Source organism: Bufo gargarizans, chromosome 8, assembly GCF_014858855.1.
Source record: "Bufo gargarizans isolate SCDJY-AF-19 chromosome 8, ASM1485885v1, whole genome shotgun sequence".
In the NCBI taxonomy this organism is placed as follows: Eukaryota; Metazoa; Chordata; class Amphibia; order Anura; family Bufonidae; genus Bufo; species Bufo gargarizans.
Window position 1 is genome coordinate 14,476,735 of NC_058087.1, and position 17,401 is coordinate 14,494,135.

The following is a 17,401-nucleotide window of genomic DNA, read 5'->3' on the forward strand; positions in this document are numbered from 1 at the left end:
CAAAAATGTGAATTTCCGCTTTTTGAAGCAGCTCTGACTTTCTGAGCACCTGTCATGTTTCCTGAGGTTCTACAATGCCCAGACAGTAGAAAAACCCCACAAATGACCCCATTTCGGAAAGTAGACACCGTACGGTATTCGCTGATGGGCATAGTGAGTTCATAAAACTTTTTAATTTTTGTCACAAGTTAGCGGAAAATGCTGATTTTTTTTTTCTTTTTTTTTTTTCCTTACAAAGTCTCATATTCCACTAACTTGTGACAAAAACTAAAAACTTCCATTAACTCACTATGCCCATCATGAAATACCTTGGTTTGTCTTCTTTCCAAAATGGGGTCACTTGTGGGGTAGTTATAATGCCCTGGATTTTTAGGGGCCCAGATGCGTGAAAAGTAGTTTGAAATCAAAATCTGTAAAAAATGGCCTTTGAAATCATCCAAAAGGTGCTTTTTGGAATGTGGGCCCCTTTGCCCACCTAGGCTGCAAAAAAGTGTCACACATGTGGCATCGCCGTACTCAGGAGAAGCTGGGGAATGTGTTTTGGGGTGTCATTTTACATATACCCATGCTGGGTGAGAGAAATATCTCGGCAAAAGACAACTTTTCCATTTTTTTTTATACAAAGTTGGCATTTGACCAAGATATTTATCTCACCCAGCATGGGTATATGTAAAATGACACCCCAAAACACATTCCCCAATTTTGTCACAAGTTAGCCCTGTGTGCCTGTCCTGTGAGATGTGATCCCTATGGTAAGTGTACCTGTGTGTGGTACTTCCGGAAACACTCCCCTAAGCATAGGGCAGGGTGGTCAGGGCAGTCAGGACAGAAATAGCAGGTGTCACGCCTTATTCCACTCCTGCTACAGACACAGGGGGGACGGTTGGGTTGAGGTACCAGCAACGACATTGGGGAAATGTCGCTCGTGTAGATGGCTAACTACACTGGTGGATGGGGCCACGGAACCTCCTGGATACAGGAGGTTCTCGATGATCTCTTCCTGAAATGTGAGGAAGGATCGTAGTCAGGGCAACCGACCAGCTCCAGGGTCTGATCTTTACCCTCATAGATCCGAAATTTGTGGGTATAGCCTGTGGCCCTTTCACAGAGCTTACACAATTTGACCCCATACCGGGCGCACTTGCTTGGGATGTATTGTTTGAAGCCAAGGCGCCCGGTAAAATGTATAAGGGACTCGTCTACGCAGATGTTTTGCTCAGGGGTATACAAATCTGCAAATTTCTGGTTGAAGTGGTCTATGAGGGGCCGAATTTTGTGGAGCCGGTCAAAAGCAGGGTGGCCTCTGGGACGGGAGGTGGTGTTATCGCTAAAGTGCAGGAAACGCAGGATGGCCTCAAATCGTGCCCTGGACATAGCAGCAGAGAACATGGGCATGTGATGAATTGGGTTCGTGGACCAATATGACCGCAATTCATGCTTTTTGGTTAGACCCATGTTGAGGGGAAGGCCCAGAAAAAAATTTTATTCGAAAACTTGGACTGGTTTCCACCGCAAAGGCTGGGCATAAAAGCTTCCCGGGTTGGCAGATATAAATTGAGTGGCATACCGGTTTGTTTCTGCCACGACTATGTCTAAGAGCTCCGCAGTCAAGAACATCTCAAAAAATCCCAGGGCCGAACCGATCTGAGCTGTCTCAACCCGAACTCCAGACTGGGCGGTGAAAGGGGGAACTAATGGTGCGGCTGGAGTTGGGGCCTGCCAATCAGGTGTAACGGGGGTTTGAGGGCGCCCCCTAGTGTCTTTGGGGTCCCTAAACCTAGTTAACTCACTATGCCTGACAGGCGGATCCTGAGCCTCCGCTATCTGGGAGCTGGGGTACATGTCTGCGGCAGTGCCTCCACCCAGTTGAGCATCCGGGGTAGGGATGTGGGGTCCCACTGGGAACATACTTGGTGCAATGAGACTGACACAGCCTAACTGGAATTAACTTTATATAGTAAGTAGCAAATGAACCAACATACATAGGAAAATACAATAGAGTAACACAGATAACAATGCAATGTGGATTTTCCTCACCCACCCACCAGCACACCTGCATCCCACCCCCTTATCTTCACCCTAGTGGCCGTTGGTGCACATAGGAGAGTTGGGGCCCTTATAAGTCCTGCTCCGCAGGGTCACTGAAGCAGCCTGAGCTGTGTAATGTCCGTCACTGGACCTCAGAGCCTTTACTGTGAGTGAGGAGACAGGTGCCCTGTGGTGATACAGGGAGAGGTTTGGCTTACCCTCACAACACAATTAACCAGGTCAGTCAGCAGCAGTCTCCTCTCACTGGATTCACCAGACGTCTGGACTCAGTGCTTGTCTTTGCCAGCAGGTCCCTCTCTCAGCAGGTGTGATCTTGGGTGAAGCAAGTTCTCTCAGCAAGGTTCTATCTCTGTGCTGCAGTCTCTCACAACTCGACACATGTCCATTCTCTGTCTGAGCATGTGGTAACTTCTAGAAATCTTCCAGGACCTGCGATGATGTCACAATCATGTGACCAATGCTCAATGTTTTATTAACAGCATACTGAGTCCATCTGCCATCTACTGGGCATTTCAGATAATGCAGCCTGTGTAACTTCACAGGGTTACATGCTCCCCCTTGAAAATACTTGCCTTCCACTGGCAAGTCCTAGCCAGGGGGCTTAACAAAAATTCAACAGAAAAAGGTTTAGCATACATACAGTACAGTTAGCACAGTAACATCCTAGCTAGCTAGTTATCTAGGGTAAAGAGTCACTAACATTTACCACTTCAGCTAGTGCATGTAGGAAAGTGGCCATTTTAGATGCTGCTTGTGTCAGCGGGGCATAACTGGGCTCTCCTATATTATCATAAACTAGGGCCCTAGGGAGTTGCCGCACTCTGGTGCTGTGTCTCAGTTCAAAACATGGAGTTTCTGGATTCAACCTTGGAGAACTTTGTGACCCAGGAGAGGTTCCGGGACTTTGTGAAACCACAGGAGTTAAAGGAGGCAATTGCTGTGTTTCTTCTGCGGGTGATGACCACCACTGATCCTCTGCACTGGGAGTTCCCGGGGTCTCCTCTGCCCCATTTCCAGGACTCTCTGCTGGGTTTTCCTCCAGTTCTTCACTACTCTCTTCCTCTTCATCAGCATACACAACTGGAAGCAGATGGTTTCTATGCCAAGCCTTTATTCGGCCCTCCGGGCCCCTAATGTTGTACACTGGCAGTCCTTCCAGTTTGGACACAACCTCAAACAGGGTATCTTTCCATCTGTCAGCCAGTTTGTGTTTTCCAGGCACACCTAGATTCCGGAGAAGAACTTTATCCCCTGCTTGAATCTCCCGATATCTCACCTTAGAATCATACCTTCTTTTGTTCCGTTCTTCCATTTTTGCTGCAGCTTGGGTGGCCAACTCATAGGCCCGATGAAGGTTTTGTTTGAGGTTCCTCACATATTGAAAGTGTGAAGTTGAATCTGTTCCATCAGGAGACACTCCCAAACGGACATCTATCGGCAATCGAGCTTCTCTTCCGAACATTAGGAAATAGGGTGAGAACCCTGTAGATTCATGCCTTGTACAGTTGTATGCGTGGACCATGGCTTCCACATGTTTACTCCAAGACCGCTTCTCGACTTGCTTGAGAGTCCCTAGCATATCTAGGAGGGTCCTATTGAACCGTTCTGGCTGTGCATCACCCTCCGGATGATAAGGTGTGGTTCTGGACTTCTGCACCTGCAACAGGTCCAACAGCTCCTTGATCAACTTACTCTCAAAGTCTCTACCTTGATCAGAGTGTATCCGATTGGGTAGTCCATAGTGAATAAAATACTTCTGCCAAAGGACTTTGGCTACAGTCACAGCCTTTTGATCTTTAGTGGGGAAGGCTTGAGCATATCTGGTGAAATGGTCCGTTACCACCAGCACATTTCCAATTCCCGCTGTATCGCTCTCAATGCAGAGATAGTCCATGCACACAAGATCCATGGGTCCCGTACTTTTCATATGACCCATAGGGGCAGCTCTCACAGGCAGGGTCTTCCTCTAGATACACCTCCTGCATGTCTTTACATGTTGCTCGACATGTTCCCTCATGCGAGGCCAATAGAACCGATCTTGTACTAGGCCATAGGTCTTGTCCACCCCAATATACCAGTCCTGCGCTTGAGCCTTCCTCTTGTCTTCTGTGGTTATACTGGACCACTGTTGAAGCATGACTGGAGCATGGAACACCTCAGGCACGGCTTCTGGAGAGTGGCTAATGGAGTCTATCCCTCTTAGCTCGGCAAATTCTTCTTGACTCTCGGCCACCAAATACATTATTATTATTTATTATTATTATTTATTATTTAAGCGCCATTCATTCCATAGCGCTCTACATATGATAAGCGGTGCACATACATAACAGACAATTGTACTAATCATAAACAAGATGAGTTACAAACTGGTACAGAAGGAGAGAGGGCCCTGCCCGTGAGAGCTTACAATCTACATGGTATGGGAGAAGGAAACAGTAGGTGCGGGTTGAGTTGGTCATGGCGGTATAGAGGCAGCAGGGTCATTGGTTGTAGGCTTGTCTGAAGAGGTGGGTTTTCAGGTTTCTTTTGAAGGATTCCACTGTAGGTGAGAGTCTGATATGTTGGGGTAGCGAGTTCCAGAGTATAGGGGATGCACGGGAGAAATCTTGGAGTCGATTGTGGGAAGAGGCGATAAGAGGAGAGGAGAGAAGGAGGTCTTGTGAGGATCGGAGAGTGCGTGTGGGGATGTATCGGGAAAGTAGCTCAGAGATGTAGGGAGGGGACAGGTTATGGACGGCCTTGTATGTGTTTGTCAGTACTTTGAAGTGGATTCGTTGGGCAATGGGGAGCCAGTGAAGGGATTGGCAGAGGGGAGAGGCAGAGGAGTAATAAGGTGAGAGGTGGATTAGTCGGGCAGCGGAGTTGAGGATAGATTGGAGGGGTGCGAGGGTGCTAGATGGAAGGCCACAGAGGAGAATGTTGCAGTAGTCTAGGCGGGAGATAATGAGGGCATGTACGAGCATTTTCGCAGATTCGAAGTTAAGGAAAGCACGGATGCGGGAGATGTTTTTGAGTTGGAGGCGGCAGGTGGTGGAAAGGGCTTGGATGTGCGGTCGGAAGGAAAGGGCAGAATCTAAGGTCACTCCAAGGCAGCAGGCTTTTTTGACTGGGGATAATGTGCAGCCATTGATTGTGATAGATAGGTCTGTTGGGGGGGTTGAACAAGATGGGGGAAAGATTATGAATTCTGTCTTATCCATGTTAAGTTTAAGAAAGCGAGAGGCGAAGAAGGATGATATAGAAGATAGACATTGTGGGATTCTTGATAGTAAGGTGGTGATGTCTGGACCAGAAAGGTAGATGTGTGTGTCATCAGCATAGGAGTGATACTAAAAGACTCTATGAGCTGTCCCAGGCCAAAAGTGTAGATTGAGAAGAGCAGGGGTCCTAGGACAGAGCAGGGGGTCCTAGGACAGAGCCTTGCGGGACACCAACAGAGAGGGCATGAGACGAGGAGGTGGTGCGGGAGTGGGAGACGCTAAACGTCCGGTCTGTGAGGTATGATGTGATCCAGGAGAGAGCCAGGTCAGTGATGCCAAGAGATGAGAGAGTTTGCAACAGAAGGGTGTGGTCAACAGTGTCGAAGGCAGAGGACAGGTCAAGGAGAAGGAGGACAGAGTATTGTTTCTTGGTTTTGGCTGTCAGTAGGTCATTGGTGACTTTGGTAAGGGCAGTCTCAGTAGAGTGGTGGGTTCGGAAGCCGGATTGTAGGCGGTCAAAGAGGGAGCAAGAGGAGAGGTGGGAGGACAGTTCAGAATGGACATGTTGTTCAAGTAGCTTTGAGGCATACGGAAGAAGTGATATGGGGCGATAACTGGACAAGGAAGATGGGTCAAGTGAAAGCTTTTTGAGGATGGGTGTAATGGTAGCATGTTTAAAAGCAGAGGGGAAGACACCAGAGTTTAGTGATAGATTGAAGAGATGAATTAGGGCTGGGATAAACACTGTGGTGAGGTTAGGGATGAGGTGGGATGGGATCGGGTCAAGTGCACAGGTGGTGAGATGTGATCTGGAGAGTAGAGTGGAGAGTTTTTCTTCTGTAATGGTGGAGAAGCGGGTTTTAGGGGGAGAGGACCGAGCAGTTGTGTAGAGGATCTGTGGGGACTGTCTAGTAAAGCTTTCTCTGATGTGGACTATCTTTTGACAAAAGGCTCCTACCCCCGGCCCAGGGATCTCTTCCCACTCCTCTTCTTCTTGGTGAGGAGGGAGTCTAGGTCTGCGGGACAGGGCATCTGCGCTGACATTCTTGGGCCCAGGCTTGTACTTCAGGCTGAAACTGTAGCTTGACAAGGCAGCCAACCACCTATGTCCTGTGGCATCCAGCTTAGCTGTAGTCTGGATGTAGGTAAGTGGATTGTTGTCAGTCCTTACTTCGAATGTTGCTCCATACAAATAGTCATGCAGCTTATCCACAATGGCCCACTTGAGTGCCAGAAATTCCAATTTATGGACTGGATAGTTCTTCTCTGCACCTGTAAGACTTCTACTTATGTAAGCCACCGGCCTCAATCCTTCTGGATAACTTTGGTGCAGTACACCCCCTAGGCCTTCCATACTGGCATCCACATGGAGGATATATGGTTTCTCAGGGTCTGCATAGGCTAAGACAGGAGCTTCTGTAAGTCTCTTCTTCAATGTCAGAAAGGCATCTTCACATCCTGAAGTCCATTTCTCTCCAAAGGGGTCTTTAGGATATGGTGCCTTAGCACCCTTTACGTCAGAGGTAATCTTCAGTAGGTCATGTAACTCTCGAGCAATCTTTGAGTAGTCTTTAACGAACCTTTGGTAGTAACCACAGAATCCGAGAAAGGACCGCAACTCACTGATGTTATTTGGTCTTGGCCAATTCAACACTGCTTCAATTTTAGCAGGATCTGTGGCTACTCCTTCAGCGGAGACTATGTGCCCCACATAAGTGACAGAGTTCTGGGCAAATCGGCATTTGTCCACTGATAGCTTCAGGCCTTCAGCTTGAAGTCGATCCAACACCTTTAGCAATCTTTGTTCATGCTCCTCTGGTGTCTTCCCGAAAACAATTAGGTCATCTAGATACACTAGACACTCTTTGGGATTCATATCCCCCACAGTTTTCTCCATCAGCCTCTGAAAAGTAGCAGGAGCTCCTGTGACTCCCTGTGGCCTTCTGGTAAACTGGAAGAACCCCAAAGGGCAGATGAAAGCTGTCTTTTCCTGATCCTCCTTCTTCATGGGTACCTGATAATATCCAGACCTCAAGTCAAGCACACTGAACCACTGGCTGCCAGATAGGGCGTTCAGAAGATCCTCTATCCGGGGCAAAGTGTACTGATCTGGCACAGTCCTCTTGTTCAGAGTACGGTAGTCCATTCTTTTTCCTCACTACCACAATAGGTGAGGCATAGGGGCTCCGGGACTCTGTGATGATGCCTGCTCCTTCCATCTGCTGGAGTATGTCCCGGACATCTTTCACATCTCGAGGGGGTATTCTTCTTGACCTTTCTCTGAAAGGAGTAGGATCAGCAAGTCTTATAGCATGGGTGGCACTCTTAGAACACCCCACATCCATCTCTGCTCTGGAGAACACTCCCTCTCGGGTGGCCAGTTTTGAACGAAGCCTGTCTTTCCACTGCTGTGGTAGAGGAGAATCTTCTAGATCAAAATCTAAAGGTGCTTTCACATGATCCTTCTGTTCTGCACTCACAGACATGATGGACGAAACTTGATCTAAAAGGTGTATCACACCAATCTTCTGATGACGATCAATCCGGATTTCTGTGGGGGTTAAATTCTGTACCATCACAGGAAAGCTCCGACACCACCTTTTTCGCCAATCTTTTACCTCAGGTATGAAATTCCACCCCTTCTTCTGATCCTCTTCAGGCAGAGACTCAATAAGGTATTGTCCAGTTCCCCCCCAACATTTCATGGTGCATTGAGGCTATGGCTCGTAAGGTTTTGGTCTCACCAGGCTTCACAAATGCGGGTTCTGTTCCTGAATAGTGGCACAACCCTGGTTTTGTTTCAAGGGCTAGTCGTCTACACTCTTTTCCTAGGACAGGGCTGACCTCCATCAGTCGGTCTAAGGAGACATCTCCCACTTCTGTCAGATAGGCCTTGAATACATCCTGTACCATCTTTGCATTAGTACCCAATATTATTGGGGCACACACTTTCTTGGCTGCAGGGCATATCAAAGCTTCCAGCTCCATAGGACATATCATCCCGGTGTTTAACTGGGGAATAGTTATGGTCACTTTTATGCATCCCTCCACAGGTTGAGCTTGAGACCCAACGCCCCATAGCTGAAACTCTCCTGCAGGTTCCATAGGAATATGTTTCAAATGACATTCATAGAAGTCTCTGTAGATAATGGTGACTTGAGAACCAGTATCTAGCAATGCTGAAGCATGAATTCCTTCTACTTGCACGTGTATCAAAGATTTAGGCCCAATCTTGGCCCCTACAGATAAACTATATGTAGGCCGGGTCTTCCTTCGCTTGTAAGACCTGGTCATTTGAGTCTCCTCGAGCTCGGTTGCCAGCACCTCCACATCCACCTCCATGGAATTCGCAGGGCACTCCCGCTGAAAATGCCCTGACTTTCCACATTTAAAGCAGTCCCTTCGGCGGGGTGAATCCTCAGGAAACAGTTTTTTCTGAGTCTTCCTGTGTTGCCCCCCACTTCCAGGGGGAGGATCTGCTCTCTCTGGTGGTGATTTGCATAAGAGCTCCAATTCAGCCACCTTCTTCCTAAGAGCTGACAGTTCTGTATCCTCTTTCTCCTTCTGTAGGAGTGGACACGTCTGGTCTTCCAATCTCCTGGCTGTATTTATTAATGTGGAATAAGGCAGAACTTTATCATCCAACTTGGCTCTCAGCAGAATCATAACTGGATTACTGGTCAAACCACCTCTCTGAATTTGCTTAGATAGCCGAGCATCCAACTCAGAGGCAGTGACTGCTCCTTTATGGAATAACTTTCCAAGCAATAGCTGTAACCGGTTGATATAGTCAGTGGCTTTTTCATGCTCCTTCTGCTTAGTGGCTAGGAACTTAACCAACAGATCATCCAAATCTTCTGATTTCCCATAAGCATCCTGTAAAACCTGTAGATAGTCGTGCACAGTAGCTTGCCCATTTACTCCCTTGTACAGTCTTATCATGTCTGTAGCGGGAAAACGAAGACTCTCCACCAACCGCTGTTTATTTATGGTATCCGTACAAGACCATTCCTCCAACAAATGCATAGCATTATCCTTCCAGACCTCAAAAGGCTCTTCTCCTGAAGGAACAGGCTGATTCCCAGAAAACACCTTTAGTTTGCAGTAACTATGAGTGTGGTTTGCCGTCACTATGGCTTCTGAGAGTTTCTGTAGTATGTCCGATACATCACTACCTCCTGTAGGCAGGGTGCGTACTTCAGGGTTGTCTGGTTTCAGTAATGCTGTAGATGGATGAGATTCTGCTTTAGGAGTAATCATCCCCTGTCCTCTAGGAGGATGGGCAGCTTGTTAAGGAATGGCTCCGGTCTTTCTGGAGATGAGAGTCAGGAGCTTAGAATAATTTTCTGTGACATAATCTCTCTGTTCTAATTTAAAGGGTTGTTGCAGTGAGACCCTTTCTTTCTTATCAAGAAGAGCGTACACTAAGGAGCATCCTTCATCCGGGGCTCCATATAAATGAATGTTGGTAGGCATCTCATGGTCTCCCAAGTCCGTATGACAATATATTAACATGTAAGTTTGGCCTTCAGAATCCTGCAGGATATCCCTGACAGTCGCCATTTCTATTCCCAGTCGAATTTCTATACACAAGATGACGTGATTCATCTCACAGCAGGATGGGACTTTGCATAACATCACAGCTTGCTGTAATGGTACATTTCTTTGCTGGGCCCACTCTTTTGCAAAGGAGGGAGTGGCCTGAGGACTTAACTTATTCTCACTGGTTGTACCCCAATAGATCTCAGCAGTGCCTCCATATGTAACGGGGGTTTGAGGGCGCCCCCTAGTGTCTTTGGGGTCCCTAAACCTAGTTAACTCACTATGCCTGACAGGCGGATCCTGAGCCTCCGCTATCTGGGAGCTGGGGTACATGTCTGCGGCAGTGCCTCCACCCAGTTGAGCATCCGGGGTAGGGATGTGGGGTCCCACTGGGAACATACTTGGTGCAATGAGACTGACACAGCCTAACTGGAATTAACTTTATATAGTAAGTAGCAAATGAACCAACATACATAGGAAAATACAATAGAGTAACACAGATAACAATGCAATGTGGATTTTCCTCACCCACCCACCAGCACACCTGCATCCCACCCCCTTATCTTCGCCCTAGTGGCCGTTGGTGCACATAGGAGAGTTGGGGCCCTTATAAGTCCTGCTCTGCAGGGTCACTGAAGCAGCCTGAGCTGTGTAATGTCCGTCACTGGACCTCAGAGCCTTTACTGTGAGTGAGGAGACAGGTGCCCTGTGGTGATACAGGGAGAGGTTTGGCTTACCCTCACAACACAATTAACCAGGTCAGTCAGCAGCAGTCTCCTCTCACTGGATTCACCAGACGTCTGGACTCAGTACTTGTCTTTGCCAGCAGGTCCCTCTCTCAGCAGGTGTGATCTTGGGTGAAGCAAGTTCTCTCAGCAAGGTTCTATCTCTGTGCTGCAGTCTCTCACAACTCGACACATGTCCTTTCTCTGTCTGAGCATGTGGTAACTTCTAGAAATCTTCCAGGACCTGCGATGATGTCACAATCATGTGACCAATGTTCAATGTTTTATTAACAGCATACTGAGTCCATCTGCCATCTACTGGGCATTTCAGATAATGCAGCCTGTGTAACTTCACAGGGTTACACAGGGTTTGCCAGCACCTCAGGGACTCTAGGGGGTCTACGGGCCTGTCTGTGCGGTGGCTGCGATGGGGTAACTATTGCACGTGCCACTGTACCAGCTTCAACTGCCCTTCTGGTGCTCGCCACTTCACCATGTTGTACGGCAGTGCTGGTACTAGGTCCAGGATGGGCTGCGCTGCTGGTGTATGCCTCACCACGTAATCCGACAGCGCCAGCCCCAGCCCCCTCTGCTGCCCTTGAACCTGTGGTCTAGCGACACGGGGCCGGGTACGCCTGTTGGTATCAGGGACCTCAACCTCCTCGTCCGAACTTTGGGTCAGACTGCCACTGCTTTCTACAGGTTCATATTCTGACCCGCTAGATTCGTCAGATGAGGGTTCCCATTCCTCATCCGACTGGGTCAGAATCCTGTAGGCCTCTTCAGAAGAATACCCCTTGTTTGACATTTGGACTACTAAATTTAGGGGGTATTCCCTGAGACTACCCAAGAAAAAAAGCAAGCCTGTCTTACAAATGGGAGGCTAGCAAAGTACCGGAGGCCGCTGCGATTGATAAAAAATATATAAAACTGATTTTTTTATCGCCGCAGCACTTGGAAAGTGATTGTGCAGTGATAAAAAAAATATATATTTTTTGTCACTGCGGCGGGGCGGGAGTGGGTGAACGCACGTGTGGGCGACCGATCAGGCCTGATCGGGCAAACACTGCGTTTTGGGAGGAGAGCGAGCTAAAGTGACACTAATACTATTATAGATCTGACTGTGATCAGTTTTGATCACTTACAGATACTATAAAAGTACAAATGCTGATTAGCGATACGCTAATCAGCGAATCAGTGACTGCGGTGCGGTGGGCTGGGCGCTAACCGATTGCTAACGTGTCTGAACTGACTCACCCTAGTCAGAAGAGGCAGGCGTATAGGAAACTAGGAAGACAGGCACTCTATATCAGGTCACCAGCAGATATCAACAAAGGACAGGGATAGTATAGGCATGTTGAAAAAAACAATATTTATTTTTATAGTAGTAATGATAAAAAAAACAACTTATTTTAATATAGGTCACTCCTAATGTACAGGGAGAGGGGAATGGTAGTGGAAAAATTGGATAAAAAGGTTAGAATTAGTGATGATTTTAAAATGATATTTAAAATTATATTTAAAACACCCTGTATTGGGCTATATGTCCCAAAAAAATTTAAAAAATTAATAATTATAATAAAATATTGTATACGTATAGTCAATGCTCTGGGATGAGTTCAATGGAAAAAAGTGCAGGAGCAGCCTTCCAGACCCAATGTCTAAGTATATGCAGCTATGCGAAAGTGATTTTCATTTATGCGAAAATAGCCTTCATTTATGCAAAAGTAATTTTCATTTATGCGAAAATAATTTTCAGCGAACCAGTGCCTGGTGGCGTCCCACCGAAAATTGGCTCACTGGTCGCTGTTACCTTTCCTCGAAGATCGCAGGTTCTTTTCTGCGTAGGATCCTCTGTGTGCTGTTGGTACTTGGTGCGGCTGGCAGCGCGGTTGCAGGAGGATGCGATAATCGCGAGAAGCTGCTGTTTGCGGAGCGGATCGTCGATATGAATGTTGCGCTCTCTTTCCTCCGATCAGAGGGCTGTGGGCTGCGTCTGACGTTCTTGCCACGTGCGGCAATTTTTGCGCGCGCTTTTTCACGCACTTTTAGTTCCCGCACGTGGCAAGAACGTCAGACACAGCCCTCTGATCGGAGGAAAAAGAGCGCAACATTCGTATCGACGGTCCACTCCGCAAACAGCAGCTTCTTGCGATCATCGTATCCTCCTGCAATCGCGCTTCCAGCCGCACCGAGTACCCATAGCACACAGAGGATCCTACGCAGAAAAGAACCTGCGATCTTTGAGGAAAGGTAACAGCGACCAGTGAGACAATTTTCGGCGGGACGCCACCAGGCAATATTTTATTATTATTATTATTTTTTTGGACATATAGCCCAATACAGGGTGTTTTAAATATAATTTTAAATATCATTTTAACATCACCACTTTTTCACAACCCCCTCTTTTTTATCTTTTTTCCTATCCCCATTTAATTCTTACCTTTTTATCCAATTTTTCACTACCATTCCCCTCTCCCTGTACATTAGGAGTGACCTATTCTGAAATACGTTGTTTTTTTTATCATTACTACTATAAAAATAAATATAGTTTTTTTCAACATACCTATACTATCCCTGTCCTTTGTTGATATCTGCTGGTGACCTGATATAGAGTGCCTGAATAATCCTAATAATAATAATAATATTTTAGGGTAATGTAGTCCCCCCATTCCAGTTATTACTTTAGTTGCCCTCCCCTGTACCCTCTACAGCTCTGCTATGTCTGCTTTGTTCACAGGAGCCCAGAACTGTACACAGTACTCCATGTGTGGTCTAACTAGAGATTTGTAAAGTGGTAGGACTATGTTCTCATCACGGGCATCTATGCCCCTTTTGATGCAACCCCTTTTGATGCAGGCCTTGGCAGCAGCTGCCTGACACTGTTTTTTACAGCTTAGTTTGCTGTTCACTAAAATTCCTAGGTCCTTTTTCATGTCAGTGTTACCCAGTGTTTTACCATTTAGTATGTATGGGTGACTTGCATTATTCCTTCCCATGTGCATAACCTTACATTTGTCAGTGTTAAACCTCATCTGCCACTTCTCTGCCCACTTCCGTGTCAATTACTTTACACAGTTTAGTGTTATCTGCAAAAAAATTATATTTTACTGTGCAAGCCTTCTACAAGATCATTAATAAATATATTGAAGAGAATAGGGCCCAATACTGACCCCTGAGGTACTCAACTAGTGACAGTGACCCAATCTGAGTGTGTACCATTAAAAACCACCCCCTGTTTTCTATCACTGAGCCAGTTACTTACCCACATACAGACATTTTCTCCCAGTCCAAGCATTCTCATTTTATATACTAACCTTTTATGCAGTACAGTGTCAAATGCTTTGGAGAAGTCCAGATATACGACATCCATTGATTCGCCACTGTCAAGTCTAGAACTTACCTCCTCATGAAGTCTCCCATAACCACCTGATTAAATTAGTTTGACATGACGGATCTCTCATGAAGCCAATGCTGATATGGCGTTAATTGCTTATTTTCATTGAGATACTCCACAATAGCATCTCTTAGAAAACCTTCAAACTGTTTACCCACGACAGATAAAATTACCAGCCTATAGTTTCTGGGCTCCTTTTTTGGACCCTTTTTGAATATTAGCACTACATTTGCTATGCGCCAATCCTGTGGAACACTCCTTGTCAGCATAGAGTCATTAAATATCAGAAATAAGGGTCTGGCTATGATATTACTTAATTCTCTTAGGATACGGGGGTGTATGCCATCTGGTCCTGGCGATTTGTCTATTTTAATCTTTTAAGACACCACTGTACTTCTTCCTGGGTTAGACAGGGCACTTTTAATGGGGAATTAACCTTTACATTCTGCATTTCATTTGACAGTTTATTTTCTTCCATGAATACAGTGAAGAAAAAAATATTTTATAGCTTTTCATTCTCCTCATCGTTCTCTGCAACTCCCCCCTCATTACTCTGTAGAGGGCCGACACCTTCAGATTTATACTTTTTACCATTTATATAATTGAAAAACATTTTTGGGTTACTTTTACTCTCTTTGGCAATTAATCTCTCGGCATCTAGTTTGGCCACTTTTATTAGTTTTTTACATATTCTATTTTTCTACTTATTGTTTTTCAGTGCTTCCTCACTACCCTCCTGTTTTAGTGATTTAAATGCTTTCTTTTTGTCATTTATTACTTTCTTTACAGTTCTATTTATCCACATTGTTTTTTTTTTGTTCCTTAACCTTTTATTCCCATAAGGTATGTACCTCTCACAATTAAATTTTAGGATGCTTTTAAAAATATCCAATTTTGTGGCTGTATTTATATTTTTGAGGACTTTGTCCCAGTTAGTTAGTCCTGTGGCCTCTCTTAGTTGGCTAAATTAAGCTTTTTTGAAGTTTGGTATTTTTGTTCCTCTCTGAAGAAACACTCTTTCGAATGATAATTGTAAGGTTATTACATTATGGTCACTATTTCCCAGGTGTCCCCCAACCTGCACATCTGTTCTGTCAGGTCTTCTGGTTAATACTAAGTCCAGTATGGCAGTCCCTCTAGTCGGGTCCTGAACAAGTTGTGAAAGATAATTGTCTTTGGTTATTGCCAAGAACCTGTTTTCTTTATGAGATACAAGTTTCAGTTTCCCAGTCTATATCTGGGTAGTTGAAGTCCCCCATAACCACCTCATTATGATTTGCCGCCTCATCTATCTCGTTTAGTAGTAGATTTTCTGTGGACTCTGGTATATTAGGTGGTTTATAATAAACTCCTATTAGTAATTAATTTATTTTTTTGCCTCCATGTATTTCTACCCACAGTGACTCCATATGTTCATGTTCCTCACTTATATCTTCCCTGAGTGTGGTCTTTAGAGAGGACTTTACATAAAGGCAGACCCCTCCCACTCTCCAGTTTTGGCGATCCTTTCTAAACAGACTGTAATACTGTATATTAACCGCCCAGTAATAGCTATCATCCAGTCATGTATTAGTTATTCCCATTCTCAGTTATTTCCACTATGTCATAGTCCTCCTCACACATCAGTAATTCCAATTAACCAGTTTTATTAGTCAGGCTTCTGGCATTAGCATACATACAATTAAGAGGTTTATGTATATATTTTTTTCACCCTACACTTTTCCTTCTGAGCTGTTCTAGTACCTATTTCCATTCCTCCCCCAGTCCCATTACCTTGCCCCCTGTCTCTATCTGTACTATCTTCCCCTCCTATAATGTAATTTCCCTCCCCACCTGTCCCTAGTTTAAACACTCCTCCAACCTTCTAGCCATCTTCTCCCCCAACACAGCTGCCCCTTCCCCATTGAGGTGCAGACCATCCCTACGATAGAGCCTGTAGCGGAGAGAGAAGTCGGTACCAAAACCGGAACCCAAACCCCTCCTTCCTACACCAGTTCTTGAGCCACTTGTTTACTTCCCTAATCTCCCGCTGCCCTTCTTGTGTGGCTCGTAGTACCGGTAGTATTTTAGAAATTACTACCTTTGAGGTCCTTGTCCTAAGCTTTTGACATAAATCCCTAAAATCATTATTAAGGACACGCCACCTACCTCTAACTTTGTCATTGATTCCGATATGGACCATGACCGCTGGATCTTCTCCAGCCCCTCCCAGTAATCTGTCAACCTGATCTGTGATGTGTCGAATTTGAGCGCCTGGAATACAACACACCGTTCGACAATCCCGGTCTTTGTGACAGATTTCCCTATCTGTACCCCTAATAAATGAGACTCCCACTACCAGCACCTGTCTGTCCTGGTCTGCTCTCCTGGTCCCCTGCTTACTGGAGCTGACATACCCCTGACTGGCAAAGGAAGTGTCCGGCTGCAGCAGTGCTCTCCCTGAACTGACATCCCCCTCATCTGCCAACTGTGCAAACTTGTTGGGGTGTGTCAGATCAGGGCTAGCCTCCCTGGCACTCTTCCCTCTACCCTGCTTTCTAACTGTTACCCAGCTAGCTACCTCTACCACCCTCCCCCACATCTACCCCATAGAGTGCTTGCTAAGTGAGCAGCACACTCTTTTCCAAATTGTCAATGCTTTTGAACAAAAATATGCCCCTCAATCGACTGTTCCAAGACTGCATACATTAGACAAGATGTGCACTGGACTGCGCTGTCAATAATGGAACACATACTAAATGGGGATAACAGAAGAAAAATACAATACAGTGCAGTGATAAGTATATAACTTACTGTAGCCCCCTCCTAAAGTTCCTGAATCTCAAGTCATGTTATCTAAAGTCACACACTTAATACAAACACACACTTAAAAATGAAACACGCGAGCGCTCACAAACTCGCGTTATTTGCCTGCTTGTATAAATGCAGCTCTCAAACCAGCCTGATGCTTTCCCTCTGGATTCAAAATCTAGCAGAAAGCCTTCCTAGAAGAGTAGAAGCTGTTTCAGCTGCAAAGGGGGCACCAACTGCAAATGAATGCCTATGGATTTAGAATGAGATGTTGTAGAAGCTCCTGTAGGTGTAATGTGTACTGTTCACATAGTGTTGGTAAGAAACGCAGACTCCTTTGATGTACATTATATGTAAATTATATCAAATCCTACTATTTTGTTGGCATTTAAAGAAGAAATCTAAAGTTTACAGCCTTAAATTTGTACTTTATGTGTTTTTCAGAATACTTAAAGGATAAACTGGATGAGTACGTAAAGCTCTTTCAGATAGTGAAGGTGGTCCGACAGAGGGAAAGAAAAGGATTGGTCTCCGCTCGTTTGCTCGGTGCTTCAGTAGCAAAGGGTGACACTTTGACATTTTTGGATGCACATTGTAAGTAATGGTGGTAACTGGTTATAGGACATGAGATTATGTACCCGCCTCCACCTGTAAATGAAAGGAGGGGCTCTAGGGCCCCCTTTACTGAGGCTCCAGTG

At 45.7% G+C, this 17,401-nt stretch overlaps 1 protein-coding gene across 1 annotated transcript in view; it reads left to right on the forward strand.

The window, feature by feature from the left end:
- Positions 1–17,401, forward strand: part of LOC122944646 (polypeptide N-acetylgalactosaminyltransferase 3-like) — a 123,015-nt gene that overhangs the window by 10,424 nt on the left and 95,190 nt on the right. The window contains exon 3 of the mRNA XM_044303164.1: positions 17,148–17,297. Within this exon, the coding sequence (XP_044159099.1) occupies positions 17,148–17,297 (150 nt within the window). The remainder of the gene's footprint in view (positions 1–17,147; positions 17,298–17,401) is intronic.